This window comes from Sus scrofa, chromosome 6, assembly GCF_000003025.6.
Source record: "Sus scrofa isolate TJ Tabasco breed Duroc chromosome 6, Sscrofa11.1, whole genome shotgun sequence".
In the NCBI taxonomy this organism is placed as follows: domain Eukaryota; kingdom Metazoa; phylum Chordata; class Mammalia; order Artiodactyla; family Suidae; genus Sus; species Sus scrofa.
In genome coordinates this window covers 135,248,676-135,270,113 of record NC_010448.4, presented here as the reverse complement: position 1 = coordinate 135,270,113, position 21,438 = coordinate 135,248,676, and the positions used below count along the sequence as shown (strand labels likewise).

Here is a 21,438-nt window from a genome sequence, read left to right as displayed (position 1 = left end):
AAAGACCACTTGTACTCTACATTTTTTTTTTAATCTTCCCTCTGTACTGCTTCTATGAATACCAAACTCATATCTATCTGCCTATTAGACATTACCATTTGTAAGTTTAACTGGCATCTTAAATTAATATGTCCAATACTGAACTCTCCAATTTCCTCTTCCAACTCTTCTATCTTCCTGTTTTAGTAAATAGCAGTTCTGTTCTTTTGGTTTGCTGAAACTGAAAAACCATGGAGTCATTATTGATTTTTCTCACATCCCACATCTGATTCATCAGAAAATCCTATTGACTACAATAAATAAAAGAGGACCTTCACTGCTACATCCTGGTCCAAACCACCCAACTATTATTGCAGTACATTCTAATTGATCTTCCATCCTTGCTCACTATGCTTCTCTATTCTTAACACAGAAGTGAAAGTAATCCCATCATCATTCTGCATAAAACTCCAGTGGCTTCTCATCCTCCCTAAATTTGAGGCAAAGTCTTTAGTGGCCTCCTAGGATCTATACCATCTAGGCACCTGCTATTCCTCTGACCATCTCCCAACCCCTTCACCACCCTGGCCCATCATTCTTAGATGACTGAACCTCGAAAATGCCTGGCATTCCTTTACCTCCAGGCTTTTGTACTTGATGTTTCCTTCTACCTGGTTTGTTCTACCCTGACACATGGAGCTTTTCCTCTTTGGTCTTTCAGGTCATAACACAAATGTAGTTTTGTCTGCGAAGCCATTTCTGGCCACCCCATCTAAAATTTTATTTCCCTTATTTCCTTTTCCTACTTTATTTTTCTTAGTACCTACCACCATCCAACATTCCATATAGCATTTTAAAAAATATTTTTATTTATTTACTTTGGCTATGCCTGCTGCTTGCAAAAGTTCTTGGGCGAGGGATCCAACCTGTGTCACAGCAGTGACCCAAGCCACAGCAGAGACAATGCCATATCCTTTAACCACTAGGTCACCAGGGAACTCCAAAGTGTTTTTAACTATTAAATTTTAATTTAACTTATTTTTTTTGTCTTTTGTCTTTTTTAGGGCCACACCTGTGGCATATGGAGGTTCCTCAGCAAGGGGTCAAATTGGAGCCACAGCTGTCAGCCTACACCACAGCCGCAGCAACACAGGATCTGAGCCGTGTCTGTGACCTACACCACAGCTCACAGCAACGCCAGATCCCCACCCCGCTGAGCGAGGCCAGGGATCGTACCTGCATCCTCATGGATACTAGTTGGGTTCGTTAACTGCTGAGCCACAACGGGAGCTCCATTAATTATTAAATTAAAAAAATTATATCTTCTCCATTAGAATGTAAAGCCATGAAACAGGAATTTTTGTTCATACTGTCTCTTCAGTACCTAGACAGGTGCCTTGGCACACAGAAGATCTGTAACAAAATGTTCATGAAGAAGTGAATGAAATGAATATTGATTCATCATATTGTGGATTCTGGTTTTGGCTGGGTTCTCTGTGAGGTTTAGGTTTAAAGTAATCCTTTACTTGTTTCTGATCAGTTTCCTTCCTAGCTCCCATAACTGTTATATCAAATTATCACCATTTTGTGTCAAATACCCTACTTGTATTCTCAGGCATTCCCACTGTGGTATAGTGGGCTAAGAATCCAACTGCAGGAGTTCCCATGGTGGCTCAGTGAGTTAAGGGCCTGATATTGTCTCTGTGAAAACATGGGTTTGATCCCTGGCCTTGCTTAGTGGCTTAAGGATCTAGCATTGCTGCAAGCTGTGGCTGTAGGTCCTGGCTGCATCTTTGACCCGGTATTGCTTTGTTGGTGGCATATGCCTCAGCTGCAGCTCTGATTTGACCCTTGTCCCAGGAACTTCCATTTGCTGAAGAAAATAATCCAACTACAGTGGCTTGGGTTGCTGCTGGAGGCATGGGTTCCATCCCCAGCCCAGTGCAGTGGGTTAAGCTATCCAGAATAGCTACATCTGTGGTGTAGGTTGTGGCTGTGGCTTGGATTTAATCCTTTGCCTGGGAACTTCTATATGCCATGGGTGTGGGCATAAAATTTAAAAAATTTAAAAATTTAAAAAATCATTTTATTGAGTTGTAAACAGTTGGCGAACTGAATGAACTTGCTAGATAATCAGTTTATTGCAGTCTTGGCTAAAAGCAAAAGAGTTCTGGTGAAACAGCAGGTTAGCCTCTCCTTTCCTGTCTTACCTCTATTTTCTCTCTACTACTTTTCTTACTTTGAGGAGATGTTTTCACTTTGGCCCCAGACTGCTCCCATCAAGTAATTAAGTTTTCCAGGTGATTCTGATGCCTTCCCTGGCTACTTGTGAGAGGAGAAATTTAAGGAAAAAACAAAGTGAAAAATCACACAAATTCCTCATTTCCTAGTGTTGCTTTTACTTTCATCATTGTGAAAACATACACTGAGTGAGCATATGTAAATAGTACCATCCCCACTACTCTAAAAGTAAAGTATTGCTTTGAAAAAGTCCTTTATTTGGTAGATGAAAAAATAGAATGTTTTATCTTTCAACTTTGAGGTATAATTGAAAATGCTATATTTCAAGTGCACATTGTGATAATTTGATATATGTATACACTGGGAAAGTATTCCTCCCCTCTAATTGACACATCCATCACTCCACATATTTATCTTTCTTTTATTTTATTTTTTACATTTTCGTTTTTATTTTTCGCTGCGCCTGTGACATGCAGACGTTCCTGAGCCAGGGACCGAAACTGAGCCACTGAAGTGACCAAAGCCACTGCAGTAACAACCCCAAATCCCTAACTCACTGTGCTACAAGGGAATTCCTATCCTGTTTTAAAATGTAAAAAGCTTCATGAATTTGCATGTCATCCTTGCACAGAGGCCACGCTAATCTTCTCTGTATTATTCCACTTATGTACACAGCTGAAACCAGCACTGGAATACTATTTTATAAGTAAAAATGAACTTTTCTTTAGTGTACATCTGTTAAGATTTTGTTTTTCCTAAATATACATGTCAGAGATGTGTATGTATGATAACTTAAGTTTATAGGTTAAGGTTTCTGCAAAGTTGAATCATAGCCCTGGTAATTAGAAAGAACTTCTAGATCTACACTCGCTGTCTAATACACTGTCTAGTTTCAGGCACTTGGCCACATAAAGCTAAGTGCATGAAATGTAGCTATCGGAATTGAGATGTTGTATAAATGTAAATTCACACTGGATTCTGAAAACTTAGTACAAAAAAAAAAGAACCCTTGAACATCTTATTGGTAATTTTTAAACTGATTACATGTTGCAGTATATAATATCTTAGACTTATTGAATTAAATAAAATACTTTATTAAAATTTCACATATTTCTTACTTTTATTAAAATGTGGATTCTAGGAGTTCCCACTGTGGTGCAGCAGGTTAAGGTCCTAGCCTTGTCTCTGCAGCGGTTCAAATCGCTGGGGAGTCATGGATTTGATCCTGGGCCTGAAAACTTCTAATGCCATGAGTTCGACCAAAAAAAGAAAAAAAAAAAAAAAAAAAGCGTGGATTCTAAAAATGTTTAAATTTCATACGTGGCTTGCATTTGTAGTTGCCTTATTTTTAGTTCACTGTTGGACAGCACTGCTCTAAATTATGTAATCGTTCAACATAATCAGATACCAATTTACAAGATCCATTTAAAATGACCTAGAAATTCTATAGTTTCTTTTGGCTTTCAATATTAAACAATATTGTATAGTACACTTTATTTTAGCTAATTTTAAAATGTTAGGAAAGTATGAAATTAGCTGACTGTATATTCACTAGTCCTCTGCTAAGCTTTACAGTGACTTCTTGTGAAAGAGGGTGAGAAAGAAGAAAATTATTATTGGACTATTTTATTAGGAGACACTTTAATATACCCCAGAATAAAATTAGTTCTACACTCCCCCAAAAGGAATTGCTTTTTGTCTTTTTTTTTTTTCTTTCAGGGCTTCATCCATCGTATATGGAGGTTTCCAACCTAGGGGTTGAATCAGAGCTGCAGCCGCTGGCCACGCCACAACCACAACGTGCAGATGTGAGCCACATCTGCAACCTACACCACAGCTCACAAGCAACACCAGATCTTAATCAAGTGAGTGAGGCCAGGGATTGAACTTTCATCCTCATGAATACTAGTCAGATTCGTTTCTGCTGAGCCACCACGGGAACTCTAGGAAATGCTTTTTTACTTTTTCTTTTTCAGTTGTCTCATGGCATATGGAGTTCCCAGGCCAAGGATCAGATCTAAGCCATGGTTGCAACCTATGCCACAACTGTGGCAATGCCAGATCCTTTAACCCACTGTGCTAGGCCAGGGATAGGACCTGTAACCTAGTGCTGCAGAGATGCCTCCAATCCCATTGTGCCACAGTGAGAACTCCAAGAAACGCTTTTTTAAAAGGCATAAAATGTTTTTTAACACCTTTGTGTCTCCAGATAACTCTAGTAATTTTTATAAAATTATTATTATTATTATTGTTATTGTTATTTTTCTTTTTAGGGATGCACTTATGGCATATGGAAGTTCCTGGGCTAAAGGTCAAATCAGAGCTACAGCTGCCAGCCTACATCATAGCCATAGTAATGTGGGATCCAAGCTGCATCTGCTACCTACACCACAACTCAGGGCCACACCAGATCCTATAATAGTTACATAACACTCATTTGGCTTTTAATTGTTTACTGTCTTTGTATCAAACTATTTAATTTGATTGTTAGCTATAGATTTAAAGGAATGTTTACATATTTGTATATGGGGAAAAGGCCTGAATACATCTCTTTTTGATAATAGAATCAAGGAAGTCATTAAGAATTTCTTTCCCGTTTATTTACTTTTCTTTTTCTTTTTTGTCATTTTAGGGTCACACGCATGGCATGTGGAAGTTCCCAGGCTAGGCGTTGAATCAGAGTTGTAGCTGCAGGCCTACGCTACAGCCACAGCAATGCAGGATCCATGTCTGAGATAAATAATACATATACATATATACATGCACATACGGAAGTACAGAAGTGCAATAAACTGTAAAGAAATTCACAAATTTATTATTATGGGGAAGACATTGGACAGTTTTTTTTTAAACATGAAGAGGCTAAAGTTCAGAAATAAAGGTCTGAAAAAGGAACTTGGCAAGGAGCATGGTCTTGGAGGATGCCTGAGTCCTTTGGGGGTGATTCTGGTAGTTGCTCTAATACTTTATACCAAGTAAAGTTTCTTAGTAAATTTCTTTATGATTGGTCAGTAGACCTCCAAGTGGTAGCAAAATATTTTGAATAGCTTAAAACAATGAAAATAATTTATACTTATATGTCATTATATAAATTTTAGTGCTTTCACGAATATTATATGATTCTCACAGTAACCTTTGTGAGTTAGGAATTCTAAGAAATTAAATGATTTGCCTAAATGACCTATTAAGTGGCAGAGCTGAAATTAGGAACTAATCATTCAAATTCTTAGGTCTTTATTTATTTATTTGTCATTTTAGGGCCACACCCATGGCATATGGAAGTTCCCAGGCTAGGGGTCCAATGGGAGCTATAGCTGCTGGCCTACACCACAGCCACAGTAACGCCAGATCTGAGCTGTGTCTGTGACCTGCACCACAGCTCGAAGCACCACCAGATCCTTAACCCACTGATGGAGGCTAGGGATCGAACCTGTGACCCATGGTTACTATTCAGATCCATTTCTGCTGAGCCATGACAGGAACTCTCTTTATTTATTATTTAATTTATTCTTTAGACATTTGTAGCCCCTTCATGTTAGTCCACTAATAGGAATTAAAGAGTCAATGATAAATAACGTTTTCCCTAGGCATCTTTCAAGTAATATAGTGTGACTGAACTATATGAAATATCAACAGACATTAGTCTGGAAAGATATTCTGACTTTAAAATCAAAGATATGTATTTACAAATATAAACATTGAAATTTTTATCCCTTTTTTTGGCCACACCTGTGGCATGCAGAAGTTCCTGGGCCAGGAATTGAACCCAAGCCACAGCAGCAATGACAACACTAGATCCTTAAGCTGCTGAGCCACTAGGGAATTCCTTATCTATTTATTTTTAAATTGTTAAAAGTCTTTATTTATTTATTTACTTACTTTGCTACTTTAGGGCAGCACCCGAGCCATGTGGAAATTCCCAGGCTAGGGGTTGAATAGGAGCTGCAGCTGCCAGCCTACACTACAGCCATAGCAACGTGGGATCCAAGCCGTGTCTACAACCTACAACACAGCTCACAGCAACACTATCTCCTTAACCCACTGAGCAAGGCCAGGGATTGAACCTGTATCCGCATGGATCCTAGCCAGGTTCGTTAACCGCTGAGCACGAAGAGAACTCCAGGCTTTATTTTCTTTTTAAGAGCATAACTTTAGGTTCACAGCATAATTGAGAGGAAGGTACACAGATTTCCCATATACCCCCTGCCTTCAAGTATTCATAGCCCCCATCCCACTGCCATTATTAACATCTCCCACTAGATGGAACATTTGTTTTTAACTGATGAACTTATATTAATATATAATTATCACCCAAAGTGCATAATTTCCATTAGGGTTCATTCTTGGTTGTGTACATTCTGTGAATTTGGACAAATGTACAATGACATGTGTTCACCATTCACTATCATTCTGAGTAGTTTCACTACCTAAAAATCCTCTGTACTCCACCTATTTATGCTCCCCTTTCTACTAACCCCTGGCAACCACTGTTGTATAGTATGTAGCCTTTTCAGACTGACTTCTCTTCACAATGTGGTTTGTTTCCTCCATGTTTTTTTTTTTTTTTTTTAAATGGCTTGACAGCTCATTTCTTTTTAGTGCTGAATAATATTCCATTGTCTGGATGGGATTTTACCACAGTTTATCCATTCACCTACTGAAGGACATTTTGATTGCTTCCAAATTTTGGCAGTTATGAATTAAGCTGCTATAAACATGTGCAGGGTTTTATGTGGACATTGGTGTCCTTTCTTTTCTTTTCTTTTTGTCTTAGGGCTGCACCCGCGGCATATAGAGGTTCCCAGGCTAGGGGTCGAATTGGAGCTATAGCCACTGGCCTACACCACAGCCACAGCAATGCCAGATCTGAGCCATGTCTGCAACTTACACCACAGCTCACAGCAAAGCCATATCCTTTAACCCACTGAGTGAGGCCAGAGATCAAACCTGTGTCCTCATGGGTGCTAGTCAGATTCCTTTCCACTGAGCCACGATGGGAACTCCTGGACATTGGTTTTCAACTCTTAAGTAAATACCAAGGAGCACAATGCTGGATCGTGTGATAAGTGTATGTTAATTTTGTAAGAAACCAAACTATCTCCCAAGGTAGAAGACATTCCTACCAGCAGTGAGAGTTCCTGCTGTTCTACACCAGCATTTCACATTGCCTTGGTTCTGGATATTGGTCTTTCTAATAGGTGTATTGTGCTATCTTATTGCTTTAATTTGCATTTCCCTGATGGTGTACAACATGGAGCATCTTTTCATATGCTTTTTTGCCATCTATATATCTTTGGTGCGGTGTCTGTTAAGGTCTTTGCCCCCCCCCCCCGCCTCTTTTTTGGCCTATTTTTAAACTGAGTTGTTTTCTTACAGTTGAGTTTTGAGTACTTTATGTATTTTGGAGAACAGTCCTTTACCAGACATATCTTTTGAAATATTTTCTCTCAGTCTTTGGCGTCTCTTTTCATTCTCTCGACAGTTTATTTCTCGGCAGAAAATTGTAATTTTGTTTTGTTTTTCTTTTTTGGCTGCCTCCCGGCATATGTCATTCCTGGGCCAGAGATCAGATCCCAGCTGCAGTTGTGAACTGCATTGCAGCTCCACAATGCTGGATCCCCTAACACTGGATCTTTTAACCCTATGCCAGGTGGGGATCGAACCTGTGTCCTGGTGCTACAGAGATGCTGCTGATCCTGTTGCACCACAATGTGAACTTAAAAAATTGTACATTTTTTTTTGTTTGTTTTTTAGGGCCAAACTCGCAGCATATGGAAGTTCCCAGGCTAGGGTCAAATTGGAGCTGCAGCTGCCAGCCTACACCACAGCAAAATGGGATCCAAGTGATGACTGTGACCTACAGCACAGCTCATGGCAACACTGGACCCTTTTAACCCCCTGAGCAAAGCCTGGGATCAAACCCGAATCCTCATGGATACTAGTTAAGGGTTTGTAATCTGCTGAGCTATGATGGGAACTCCAGAAAATCGTAAGTTTAGTGAAGTCCGCCCTATCAACTTGTTCTTTCGTGAATTGTACCTTTGGTATTACATTTAGAAATTATTGGCGTTCCCACTTTGGCGTAGTGGGCTAAAAATCTGGCTTGTCTCTGTGGCATTGCCAGTTTGATCCCTGGCCCAGTGCAGTGGGTTAAGGATGCACAATTGCTGAAGCTATGATGTAGGTCACAGATACGGTCTGGATTTGATCCCTGGCCTGGGAACTTCCATATGCCACAGGTGTGGCCAGAAGTGAAAAAAAAAATATTGCCAAACCCAAGGTCATCTAGATTTTTTCCTATATTCTAGGAGTTTTATCACTTTGCCATCTGGTCTGCAATCCACTTTGAGTTAATTTTTATGAAGAGTGTAAATTCTGTATCTAGATTGATTTCTTTGCAAGTGGATGTTCAAACACTATTTGGAACAAATTTTTTTTTCTATTGCCTTTGTTCCTTTTTCAAAGATCAGTTGACTGTATTTATATGAGTCTATTTCTGGGCTCCCTATTCTGTTTCATTGATCTATTTGCCTTTTCTGATCTATTGTTCTTTCACCAATACCATACTATCTTGATTATTACATTTGAAATACAATGTATTTGAATATAGTGAATGCTACCTATGTTAAGTTTTAATGATTGTAAATTTTAACAGTCAAAATGATTAAGTAGCAAATATTAACTGGAATATTTGGGAAAAGCCATTTCTTTTTGGTTGGACAGTTTTGTGTGAGTGGATGTGTATGTTTGTAAATAAGGGAGTTTTGTTATACTTGGTGTGATAATCTTTTTTTTCTAGGAGAAAATTCTAGTTCATATGATGAGTTCTTTGGCATCATAATAGTAACTTAACACTTGCATAGACCTCACTGTGTGCCAATCACATTTAAGTGCATCACACATTTATCTCATTTAATCCTCACAACAACGCTATGAGGTTGGTATTACTGTTAATCCCATTTGACAGGTGAGGAAACTGAGGCTGAGAGGTTAAGTCCCAAGCTACACAACTAGTAAGTGCTGCTGCCAGGATTCTAATACAGGCAGTCTGGCTGCAAAGTCAGTGCTTTTAACCACCACACCATCCATATTCCCTGGTGCTAAATATACCTTAGCAAGTTTTATAACAACAATTCAAATATCTCAAGCCCCATTAACAAGGTATAAAAGAGCCTCCCTCTGCTTCTTCTTTGATAAGAAGTATCAGGGGATGGAAATAATAATTTACTAATATTAATACTAGATGAGAAATTTCAGGTCTAAATGTACCCGATTAAGAAATATTGGCGGAGTTCCCGTCGTGGCGCAGTGATTAACGAATCCGACTAGGAACCATGAGGTTGCGGGTTCGATCCCTGCCCTTGCTCAGTGGGTCAAAGTTCCGGCGTTGCCGTGAGCTGTGGTGTAGGTCACAGACGCGGCTCGGATCCTGCGTTGCTGTGGCTCTGGCATAGGCTGGCAGCTACAGCTCCGATTCGACCCCTAGCCCGGGAACCTCCATATGCCGCAGGAGCGGCCCAAGAAATGGCAAAAAGACAAAAAAAAAAAAAAAAAAAAAAGAAATATTGGCGTTCCCAATGTGGCACAATGGATCAGTGGCATCTTGGTAGTGCTGGGACACAGGATTGATCCCTAGCCTGGCACAGAGGGTTAAGGATCCAGTGTTGCAGCTGCGGCTTAGGTGGCAACTGTGGCTCAGATGTGATCCCTGGCCCAGGAACTCCATATGCCTCTGGGCGGCCAAAAAATAAAAATTGACAGAAAAAATTTTCAATAGGAACATTGGTAAACTTTAAGAAATCATTTGTCTGGAGTTCCTGTTGTGGTGCAGTGGATATCCGACGAGTATCCACGAGGATGCAGGTTTGATCCCTGGCCTTGTTCAGTAGGTCGGGGATCTGATGTTGCCATAAGCTGTGGTGTAGGCCAGCAGCTGTAGCTCTAGTTTGACCCCTAGCCTGGGAACTTCCATATGCCATGGGTGCGGCCCTAAGAAGAAAAAAAAAAAAAATCACTTGTCTTCAAATTATTTCAGTGAGGAGCTCCCATTGTGGCACAGTGGAAGCCAATCCAACTATGAACCATGAGGTTGCGGGTTCATCCCTGGCCTTGCTCAGTGGGTTAAGGATCCGGTGTTGCTGTGAGCTGTGGTGTAGGTCACAGACACGGCTCAAATCTGGCATTGCCGTGGCTGTGGTGTAGGCTGGTGGCTATAGCTCTAGTTAGACCCTTAGTCTGGGAACCTCCATATGCCACAGAAGTGGCCCTAAAAAGCAAAAAAAAAAAAAAAAAATATTTCAGTGATTAGACTCTAGAAGCCATGCTGTCTTTTTCTGTACTAATTTATTATAAACTGAGAAATGTGAATTGAAGAAATAAAATATTCTTCAATCCTCTATTGTTTCTGAATAAAGCTACGTGGAAGGTGAAGATGGTATTAGTTGAAATGACTAGTTATGTATATTTAGGATTTTTTTTTTGTAGTTAAAATAATATCTTTAGCTCCTATTATCTAAACATTTAATATTTAAACTGATTATAAAATCAAAAAGGATTCATGCTTCTATAAAAATAATTTTTCTGTACTTATTATTGAAGTATAATATCCCAAATAAAGAAACTTTATAAAGTTATCAAAAACAAATTGTAATGTCATTAGAATATTTACTTAATTCTGGCTTATGGCTCCCTAAAATAAAATGCCATACTTCCCTCAAATATATTATTAAGCACAAAAGCTTTGGTGCTGTTAACTTCGATGAACAAAATAATAGAGTTTTATGATTTGGTTGAAACAATTAAAATCATTTCTTTAAAGTGCATTGTAACTTGTCCTTCAGTTCGAGATGAACAACCTCTACTCCAGCATGAGAATGAGACCTTGTAGGAGTTCCCATTGTGGCACAGGGGAAACCAATCCGACTAGTAATCATGAGGTTGCAGTTCAATCCCTGGCCTTGCTCAGTGGGTTAAGGATCTGGCATTGCTGTGAGCTGTGGTGTAGCTTGCAGATGTGGCTTGATTCGACCCCTAGCCTGGGAACCTCCATATACAGCCCTAAAAAGCAAAAAGAAGACTCTGACTCTCTGCAATTTTATTTTAATAAAGGGAAGAGAATTGTGTTTTCATGGAATAATCTCATCAATATTTGAGTAGTAAATTAAAAAAAAAATACAAACATTAATTTCATATCTTTGTTGAAAATACAGCAGTCGTAAAGAAGTTTTAGAAGAAAAAGTACATGTTCCTAACTCAAGTTCTTGTTCCCTTCAAAATTTCTGCCACACATGCACATACCTATACATCAACTAAGCAGTGATTTACGTGATTTCTAAACAGTGTTTTTATTTTTACTTTTAAAAACACTATTCATTTACATCTCTGCTCCATTTTCCCTACAGGTTGCCATTACTTTTCTCTTTCCACACACTATTTTGGTCATGATAATTATTTTAACTTTTTTTTTTTTTTCTTTTTTGGCTGCCCCATGGCAGATGGAGTTCCCACGCCAGGGATCAGATTCAAGCTGCAGTTGTGACCTATGCTGCAGCAGTGGCAATGCAGGATCTTTAACCCACTGCTTGGCCGGTGATTGAATCTGCATCCCAGGTCCCTTCAGAGAAGTCTCCTAACCCGTTGTTCCACAGCAGGAGCTCCTGTCATAATTATTTACAGGGGTGACAATTGCTCTTGCGGACACCCTTCCCCCTGTAAACAAAAAAAAACAAAAAAAAAACCCCACATTCATCTCAAACAAACTTGGATGAAGAAAGTTCAATGTAAAGTGATTGTGTAATGGATTTTCAACTCCTATAAGTGGTAGAGGAGACAACTCAGTCTGAAAAAGTAAATATAGGAGTATAATGTCTCTTAAGTACTATGTAGTTTAATAATGATCACATTGATTCATTACCCTATTGTATCTAATTGCAATGAGTATGTTTGAATATGTAATTTTTTCCCTTGAATTATTTTCTAAGGACAGACTTCTAGGTATGATATTTACAGTGCTTCCAGTCATTTTTAATAACCGTTCCAAATGTTTGAATTATTTACACTGCTCATCTTACCAAAATCTAGCTAGATTGTTTTACTATTTAAAGTCTTAAAATTATAATTGATTCCTTATTAACTTCCAAGTTGAGGTGAATTCTTGGATTGCAATTTTACTACTATAACTATTTTTTGTGATTATGATATTTGAAAAAAATATGAAATTACCCTTCTGTGTGTGAAGAGCTAGATTTCTTTCCGATTGTTACTATGTAGTACATTTATCAGAATGTGAAAGAAAGATCTAGTCTTTGGGTTCTAACATCATTTAATATGTTGGAGTTTCTGTTGTGGCTCAGTGGGTTACAAACCTGACTAGTGTTCATGAGGATGAAGGTTCGATTCCTGGCCTTGGTCAGTGGGTTAAAGATCCAGCGTTGCCCTGAGCTGTGGTGTAGGTCACAGACATGCCTCGGATCCCCCCCGTTGCTCTGGCGTAGGCTAGCAGCTGCAGCTCTCATTGATCCCCTAGCCTGGGAACTTACAAAATCATTAAATGTCCACTCATGACAATATTTCTACCTCTCTGAAAATGATTGAATCAGATAAGAATCTACTTTTTAAAAAATTCTCAACATTACCCACCAGAACAATTCAGACTTTTCATAGACAGTAATACCAGTGTTCTTCAATAATGAATATTTAAAGGAACTGTCTTGGAAATTAATTCCAGAATGGATTATCTTTATTATATTTTTACTCTACTCTCGATATTGATCCTTGCAATGGATTCCAACTTGCAATATGCTTTAAAGAAAAAAAGTAGGCATCTTATGGTGATTTTGGATATTAGCATTTTTCCGTAAGGTTTTTCAATTTGAAAGTTTATCTTTTGACATTGAGTATTCCTTGGTGGGACTAAAATTTTTGCTGAATAGCTGACAAACCTCTGTAACTTTTAAGTAGGCTGGATAGATATTATTTATTTTTATACCAAGGTGTTTTGAAAGTAGAGAGTTTTGAGAAAGAGCAAATCCTAGCTGTCAAAATGCACAAAAGTAAACATTATGAAAGAATTGCTGAATCACTAATGTAAAGCTGCTTGGTCTATAGAGTAGGTGTTCTCGAATCTTTAAAGATTAACCTGTGATCATTACCTTTCCACTATACTCTATATGTATATGTATGTTTACTTTTTCTGATAAATGTTCTTTTGTCTTTCAATTTTACAGACAAGATATTTATGTATAATGCTCTGTGCAGTTCTTTTGACATCTTAGTAATTCATCTTTCCAATATCATATTAGAATTGGGAACATTTCTGAAAAGATAATGAAACCAAATAGGAGATAAAAGATGAGTTACAGACATTGAAAATATTTCTTATAAATACCCAACATTTATATTTTAAAAAGCAGGCATCAAAAGAGTACATAAATGATATATGACATAAACTTTGTTATAAAAAAACAAATACAAAACGACAAAAATAACCATGAATAGTTACAGAAAAAAGGGATTAGAAGGAAATATACTAACATTTGGCAGGGTTTACCTAAAACGGTATGATAGGAAAGTTTTTATTTTATTCTTTTTTCTTTCTGTGTTTTCTAAAATCTTAATGAGTAATTATATTTATAATAAGGGAAAATGTGTTTTTCAAGGAAAAATATTTCTCATATTTCTGCCTCATAAATAGCATATCCAGATTTTAAACTGATCTGGTTAAGAGTTTTGACTGTCTGCAACCTGTCTTCTAGCTTTACTGAAGCAGCATAAAAATTCTTATGGTGACCCTAGGAATGGGGAGGGCAGATCTCATTCTGTTTTAGTTGAAGTAACTAAAATTAGGTATGAAGCTTTCACAAGCATTAGTTTGCCTGAACTATTAACTCTTGTATACTACAAAAAAACTAGTTAAGATCATCAGCTACAATCACATTTAAGTCCTTATTTAAAATTTTTGCTTTTGATATTTATAATCTATAGCCTTTTACGATGTGAAATTTCTGGCATTTTTGATTAGCAGACCCTAGGAAGTTTGAAAATGACACAAATTATCGACAGTTTTAAACCATATTTAGTATTGTCTGTCTTACATTTGAATAACTTGAAATTAAAATACCTAAAATAAGTTCAAGGTACTTTTATTGTATAGTAATTTTAACATTGTAATGTTAAGATGCTTAACAGCTGTAATGATTTTTTTGTTGCTTTGTCACCTAGAATGGAATAAATAAATGCTGAAATATTGGTGTCTTAATCCGCTTGGCTTCCTAAAAAGGAAATAAAAATGGTAGAGCCAGAAGGAAAATGAATAGTTAATCGTGGAGGAGGAGAAAACCTAGCCGAGTACTTTGACTAGAGGCAGCTGGGGAAGTGACGTCCGTAGCATTTGCTGTTCTAGAAAGTACAGAGACACGTAGTGAAAATGGGAGGATCTAGAAGGAGGCCGTCTCCCGTGTAGTGTATATTTATCTGTAAGTGAGCTGTTGGGGAAGGAATTAAATACGGAGACGCTGCCTGCTTGCCGCTTTAAGACAGCGAAGCTGAATTGCTGATTTGCTTTAACTTTTAAAATACCCAGCTGGGTTTCTTTTTCTTAGAATCATTGTATTGCTGAGACTGGGGACGCTGTTTTCTGTCACAAAGGGAAATCTAAGTTCATTTCAAGGCATTCGAAATGGGGAAAGACTATTATTGCATTTTGGGAATTGAAAAAGGAGCTTCAGATGAAGATATTAAAAAGGCTTACCGAAAACAAGCCCTCAGATTTCATCCGGACAAGAACAAATCTCCTCAGGCGGAGGAAAAATTTAAAGAGGTCGCAGAAGCTTATGAAGTATTGAGTGATCCTAAAAAGAGAGAAATATATGATCAGTTTGGGGAGGAAGGTAAGTATTCACTGTACATCTTTCTGCCTCCGGCGCTCTCGATCTCTCTCTCTCAGCCTTCTGTTATTAAATTCTCTGACATATCAAAAGTAGAAAGACAAATAATGGATAAAAACAAGATTTCACTTCTAATTATATGAATGAATGTTGCATAGCTATGAATGAAATGTGCTTGTTTGCCCTTTTTCAGATTTTGACATTTTGTGATATATATTGCCATTAGATTTATAATGTTAACATGGTTTATTTGAAAAGAAACCTTACATTCTCATACCCATTAAGAAATTGTGTCAAAAGTCTTATGCAACCTGTTTTGTTTTCTAATGAATATTCTGCCAGAACCAATAGAGATTCTTCCATCGTTTAGAATTTTAACATTGGCAGTTCAAATTCTGAATAGTTTATGTTTTATTCACGAAAACAAAAGAAGTTTTCTGCCTTTCTCATGGCAAAGCTAGTTTAGATTAAACAGGACAGAATCGTCTCTCTGAGAAGCAGAAGGCCCAGGCATTTAGCTGTAGTTGTTTTTGGCATTCTGCCTGGAGAGGAAAGAATTTTCCTGATGTCATAAAATACCAGAACAAGTTTTTAGCTTAATTGTAAACAGTAATTGTGTGCCAAGAAAATGAGATCTCAGAAATACAATTTTTGACCTAAAATGGCCACCTAGTTAGAACGATTATTGATTTACTTTTAGGTAACATTATTTCTTTTGAAATTTTACTATCTAAGTAGAGGAAAGCATGATAACTTCCTTTTCCTCTCTCTGCCACAATTTTTTTTTCTCGCATTGTGGGATCAGAACCTAATTGAATACAGTAAATGGGGAGTAATTTAAGATTATTCTTTTATCATTCTGCATTTTAAATTGTCCATCATCTCCATATAAATGTTAGCTATTAAGTAAGGCTATTTAAAATTGCTAATTAATAACAACCAAGGCATTTTAATTTCTCCATGTTCTCTTTTTGTATTCAGGACTAAGTCATGGTGAATTTTTCTCCCCAAATGTTCTTTTTAAAATTATTGTAGTTGTGAAAACTTTGTGATTTTTGGCTTCCTTTATTGCATTTAATGTTAAATTTTCCTTGTTAGAAATGTATCCTAAAATACAGTGAAGGAGTGTCACTGCTTATTTTGATTTAGAAAATTAAATTTAAATAAGCAGGGTGATGTGTAGAGGATTTTTTTCCCCCTCGTTTTGTTTTTCCCTTTTGATCTGAGTTGCCGCAAGTTGCAGCTTCTGCTGCTGATTTTGGTGAGATGACCTGCAGTGTCAGGTTCTAACAAAGTAAATATTGAAAAAAATCAAATAGTGGGCAATTCAATCCTGCTTGTTCTTTATATCTGTACTACTTAAAATACTATGATTTGGTTCATTTCAAAAGCTAAGCCGGATTCTGAGATACTGTTAACCATAGAGTATTCTTTCCAGAGAAAAGTTATCTTGTAATTTTGTAAAGAAGCCTACAAGCATGGAGTAACACCCGTAAATTCCCATGAAAAATCAAATAGCCACTGATTTAATCCTTATGACACTAATAGCTCAAATTTGCTTATAACCAAGCCATAAGATTCAGTGTTTACTAAGGATATTTGACTTCAGAATTTTCAATATGTACGAAATGATACATTTTTCTTGGCTTAACATTACCTCTTAATAGTGTTTTTCTTGAGTGATCCGTCTCCAGTTTGATTTTACTGAGCATCCTCAGTACGTGAATTTAAAAAAAACTAAAGCAAGGTCATCTGTGTACTCTGAAGCTTTTTTTGTTCTTGACTCAGATAATTGATATAAGCAAAATATGTAATAGTGAAGGAAGAATCAGTTTTTTAAAGCATCGAAATATATTATTCAGAAATATTCTCTTGTTATAAGTTACTTTAAAATACAGTTACATGAAAGTTTTTTTGACTATTTTCTAGAAAGTATTCTTCCTTTACAGAAAAGCATTATATTTATTTAGCCTTCATTCAGAATATCTCATTAATTTCCTTTAGGTATACTGTTAAAATGTGGGAAAATATTTTTTTTTCCCTTTGTCTGTCATTTATCTGTTTGTGCTAGCAGGCCTGCTTCTGTAGCCCTCTGTGTTTCTCTAGAAGTAATAAAACACTAATCTTAAGACTGTGGGGCTGTTACTAATTTACCTGAAATACTCTCCCCCTGCCCCCCAATTATTACATTCTCTTGCAAGGCCTGAGACAGTGGGAATAGGAAACCATGAACTGAGAAGTGTATGAGTTGAACATGCTAAATTTATATTTTTAGGACCTAAGAGAACCAGTGATCCAGTGTGTTCATGTTTTGAAAATCTTTTTTTTAATTTAATAATTTAATTTTGTATTTATTTACATATGTATGTATTTATTTTTTTGCCTTTTAGGGCCGAACCCACGGCATATGGAGGTTCCCTGACTAGGGGTCAAATTGGAGCTACAACTTCCAGCCTACGCCACAGCCACAGCCACAGCCACAGCAACACAGGATCCGAGCTGCGCCGTCTGAGACCTACACCACAGCTCACTGCAACGCCAGGTCCTCAACCCACTGAGCAAGGCCAGGGATCGAACCCACAACCTCATGGTTCCTAGTGGGATTCATTTCCGCTGTGCCACGACGGGAACTCCTTGAAAATCTTTAATAGCCACAATTTTAAATGCTGGGTTCTTTTAAAGTTGATAAAAATAGGGTGTTTTAAATTTATCATGTGACCCAGCATTTCCACTCCTAGGAATCTATAAAAGAGAAATGAAAATACAGGTCCACTCAAAGATGTGTACCTGAGTGCTCATAGCAGTGTTATATGTCATGGCCCCAAATGGAAAAAAATCCGAAGTATCATCATTTAGTGAATGGATAAACAAAAAGAAGTGTGGTGGCACACACACACACACACACACGCAAATACTACTTAGCAATTAAAAGGACCGATTTAATACAACATGCTACAAAAGTGAAATAACCTCGAAAACTGTGCTGAATAATTCAGAAATAGCTACGTATTCTATGATTCCATTTATATGAAATGCATGGAAATGGCAAATTTATAGAGAAAGAAAGCAGACCAGTGGTTGCCTAGGGCTAAAGTTGGGAGCAGGGATTAACTACAAATAGAAACGAGAGAACTCTTTGGGTTGATGGAAATGTTTTATAACCGAATTGTGGTGATGGTTGCACAATTCTGCAACTTCACTGACACCGCTGAACTGCATGTTTACAATGGGTTAATTTTATAGTTTGTAATAAATAAAACTATTTTGAAAAGTAGAGTCATTTTCTCCATAGTTGAATCATTTGAAAACAAGATATAGAACTATAGAAATTTAAAATTGGATTTTGAAAAAAATAAAAAATAAAATTTGATTTTGAACGAGTCTTTCCCCCAGTTTTAGGTTTAGTTCTGAATAGTTCCATGGATGTCAACAGAAGTTTATATTAAAAGACAAAAAAAAAAAAAGGAGTTTTTTGTTTGTTTATGTATTTTTAGGGCCTCACCCGCAGCATGTGGAAGTTCCCAGGCTAGGGGTCAAATCACAGCTGCAGCTGCCGACCTGCACCACAGCCACAGCAACGCAGATCCTTAACCCACTGAGCAAAGCCAGGGATCAAACCCAGGTCCTCATGGATACTATTTGGGTTCATTAACGTAAAAAAAGAGTTTTAATAACACATTCTCACGGTATTCTATTCTTTTAACATTTCTCTTTCTCTGTGCCTTTTTGTTGTTTATCACCTATGGTTTACTCAATAACTTAAATACTGAAAGGTAGTATTTATTTGATTAAATTTGTGTTTAACATATTAATCTTCATACCAGTTTGCTGCTTCTGTTTTTTATATAGTTATGCTGTAGGCCACCAGGGAAGTCCTTTTCTTTATATAGTTAATCAACTGGATGTCTGTATTTACTACATATTTTTAAGAATAAGTAAATTGGATTTTTATGAATCAAAACTGTTTAAAAAAAAAAAATCTCGGCGTTCCCATCATGGCTCAGTGGAAATGAATCTGACCAGCATCCATGAGGATGCAAGTTTGATCCCTGGCCTCGCTCAGTGGGTTAATGATCCAGCATTGCCATGAACTGTGGTAGGTCACAAGGCAGCTTGGATCCTATGTTGTTGTGGCTCCGGTGTAGGCCGGCGGCTATAGCTCTGATTTGACCCCTAGCCTTGGAACTTCCATATGCCGTGAATGTGGCCCTAAAAAGACAAAAAAAAAAAAAAAAAAAAAAAAAAACTCATTATGCTAGTTAACACTAAGTATTGCTTATACGTCTGGATTTTTAGATTTCCTTAAAGGAAGTTATTAAAGTTCTACAATTTTTTCTTTGAAATACTAATTCTTCTCCAGTGCTTCTTCTTTTGATAAACTTTTAGTCAACTGACTGGTGGAAGTCATTCTTATGGATGGTATCCTAGACACATAATTGTTTTTGTATTGCAAATTGGTTTGTTGGTTGTTTTTAAAATAATAGCAGTCTTGCTCCAGCAAAGGTAAATATCGATTCTGGAGTGCATTTCTGGCTCACACGACGTGATGATGGTATCTAGAAAACATTTTGGATAGCAGAGGGAATCCAGCTAAATATTAAGATTTTCTGTGAACCGTCAAAATGTATGTAGAAAAGAGTTGACTTGTGTAGCTGATGGTAGGCTTGTTACAATTCAAGTGCTGGGCAATGCAAATTGATACTTGCATGACAATTCGTGTTATATTGGTGTGAATTTTGGTAGGATTTTCTCAATCATAGTAGCTACATAGTTGATTATTTAGTGTGAAAGCTCCTTTGGAGGCTATTTGTTAGCTTTTATAAATGTCACTTCAGACACCGGTGAATCTTCTCAGGGACGCTGTAATCCTGATTGAGTTACTGTTTTTGGCAGAGGACGGAAGGGCTTTTAGGGAAAAGCCAAACCTATGATGTAATAACTTAAAATGCTGTTCTTTCTTTTCATGAATCCGTTATGGGTCTGAAACATTTAGATTTTTGTCTTGTAGTGGGTTAGATGGGGCAGGCTAATTTACTTTATTAACTCTTTGTTAAAGTATTTTATTCTATTTGAGGGATGAAGAATGAAGTGATTGAAATAATTAAAGCATTGGTTTAATCGCATTGATAATAACCTGTCATTTAAAAATATCTGTCACTAGCTTTTTTTTTTTTTAACATTTAGACTTAATCTATACAACCAAAATTTATAAAAAAGACATTTTGGTTGAGCTGCATGTTAAAAGTTCTTGTCCTCTTGTCATTCTGTTTCTACAAGGAATATCCCTGAATACTGTTTGGATGTATCATTTAATATACATATTTTGACAGTTTTCAAATTGTTAGGTTTCTCTTGGTTTCTCCAGATTTCTATTCATGGATGAAGGTAAAAGTTTAAACATCAGCTGAGACTGCTGGATGAATTAGAGTACATGAATACCTTTTAGTATAAGAAGCCAAATAGAATAAGACTCATAAATCTCTCCGTGAAAGCATGTTGAGTGATTTCAGTACAATTTTTTTATTATTACATTTCGCATATATGTGTATGTGTGATTATACTTTATATTGCTTTTCCTTCTGCCTTTTCTCTTTCCTGACACTCAAGACATATTCTAAATCTTCTTTTTGGAGACTTTAAGAATCACTTCCTTCCCTTTATTTAATAAACAGGAGCGCCTGTCATTTCAGCCCTGTATGTATGAGCAATGCAAAAATGAATAAAATATATTTCTTGCCCCCAGATTATTCACTTCTTGAACATATTAGATATCTTAGTTTAATTCTCTTGAATTTTTTTTCACAGTTTTATAATTTTTAGATTCTGTTCCTTCTTGTTTCCTTGGTCAGGAATGTCCATAAAACTCATTCAGAAACTTTGCTGATACTGTAATGATATAAATCCTTGTCAGTACTGATCCCTTAAAAGAAATCACTGTACTATTGTTTTGTTGGGTCTTAGTAGAATCTTTGGTATGTAGTGGAAAATGCTGCTTCAAATATGTAACCTCTGATGAGCTACATATTACCTAGTTGAGCCTTAGAAACAGGGTCAAAGGGTCACTATCTTGGTGTCTAAAGCAGGTTGTCTGTAGTAGACAGAAATAACCAGTCCAAAGGCCTTACATGTCAAAAGGGTTTATAGCTCTTGAATGGTCTTCTCTTTACATGCTGTTGAAATTAATGCTATCACATAGTATGCCAAGATGAAACAATATCATCACCTAGGATAGAGAGAATGATTTTGGTGTCTAAATTCTTTCATGCGTTTGTCTGTGTTACAGTTTGTTCCCTTTCTGCCACAAATGACTTCTGTTTTAATTCTTAAATAGTGA

The 21,438-nt window shown here is 37.0% G+C and overlaps 1 protein-coding gene across 3 annotated transcripts in view; it reads left to right on the top strand.

Moving 5' to 3' along the window:
* The window catches only part of DNAJB4 (DnaJ heat shock protein family (Hsp40) member B4), a 37,450-nt gene that overhangs the window by 11,263 nt on the left and 4,749 nt on the right, over positions 1-21,438 (top strand). The window contains exon 1 of one of the 3 annotated variants that reach the window (XM_013999339.2): positions 9,789-15,107. The exons of the other annotated variants lie outside the window; for them this stretch is intronic. Coding sequence (XP_013854793.2) covers positions 14,897-15,107 — 211 coding nt within the window. The 5' untranslated portion in view covers positions 9,789-14,896. Of the gene's footprint in view, positions 1-9,788; positions 15,108-21,438 lie in introns of those variants that run through there. 3 annotated transcript variants of the gene reach the window in all.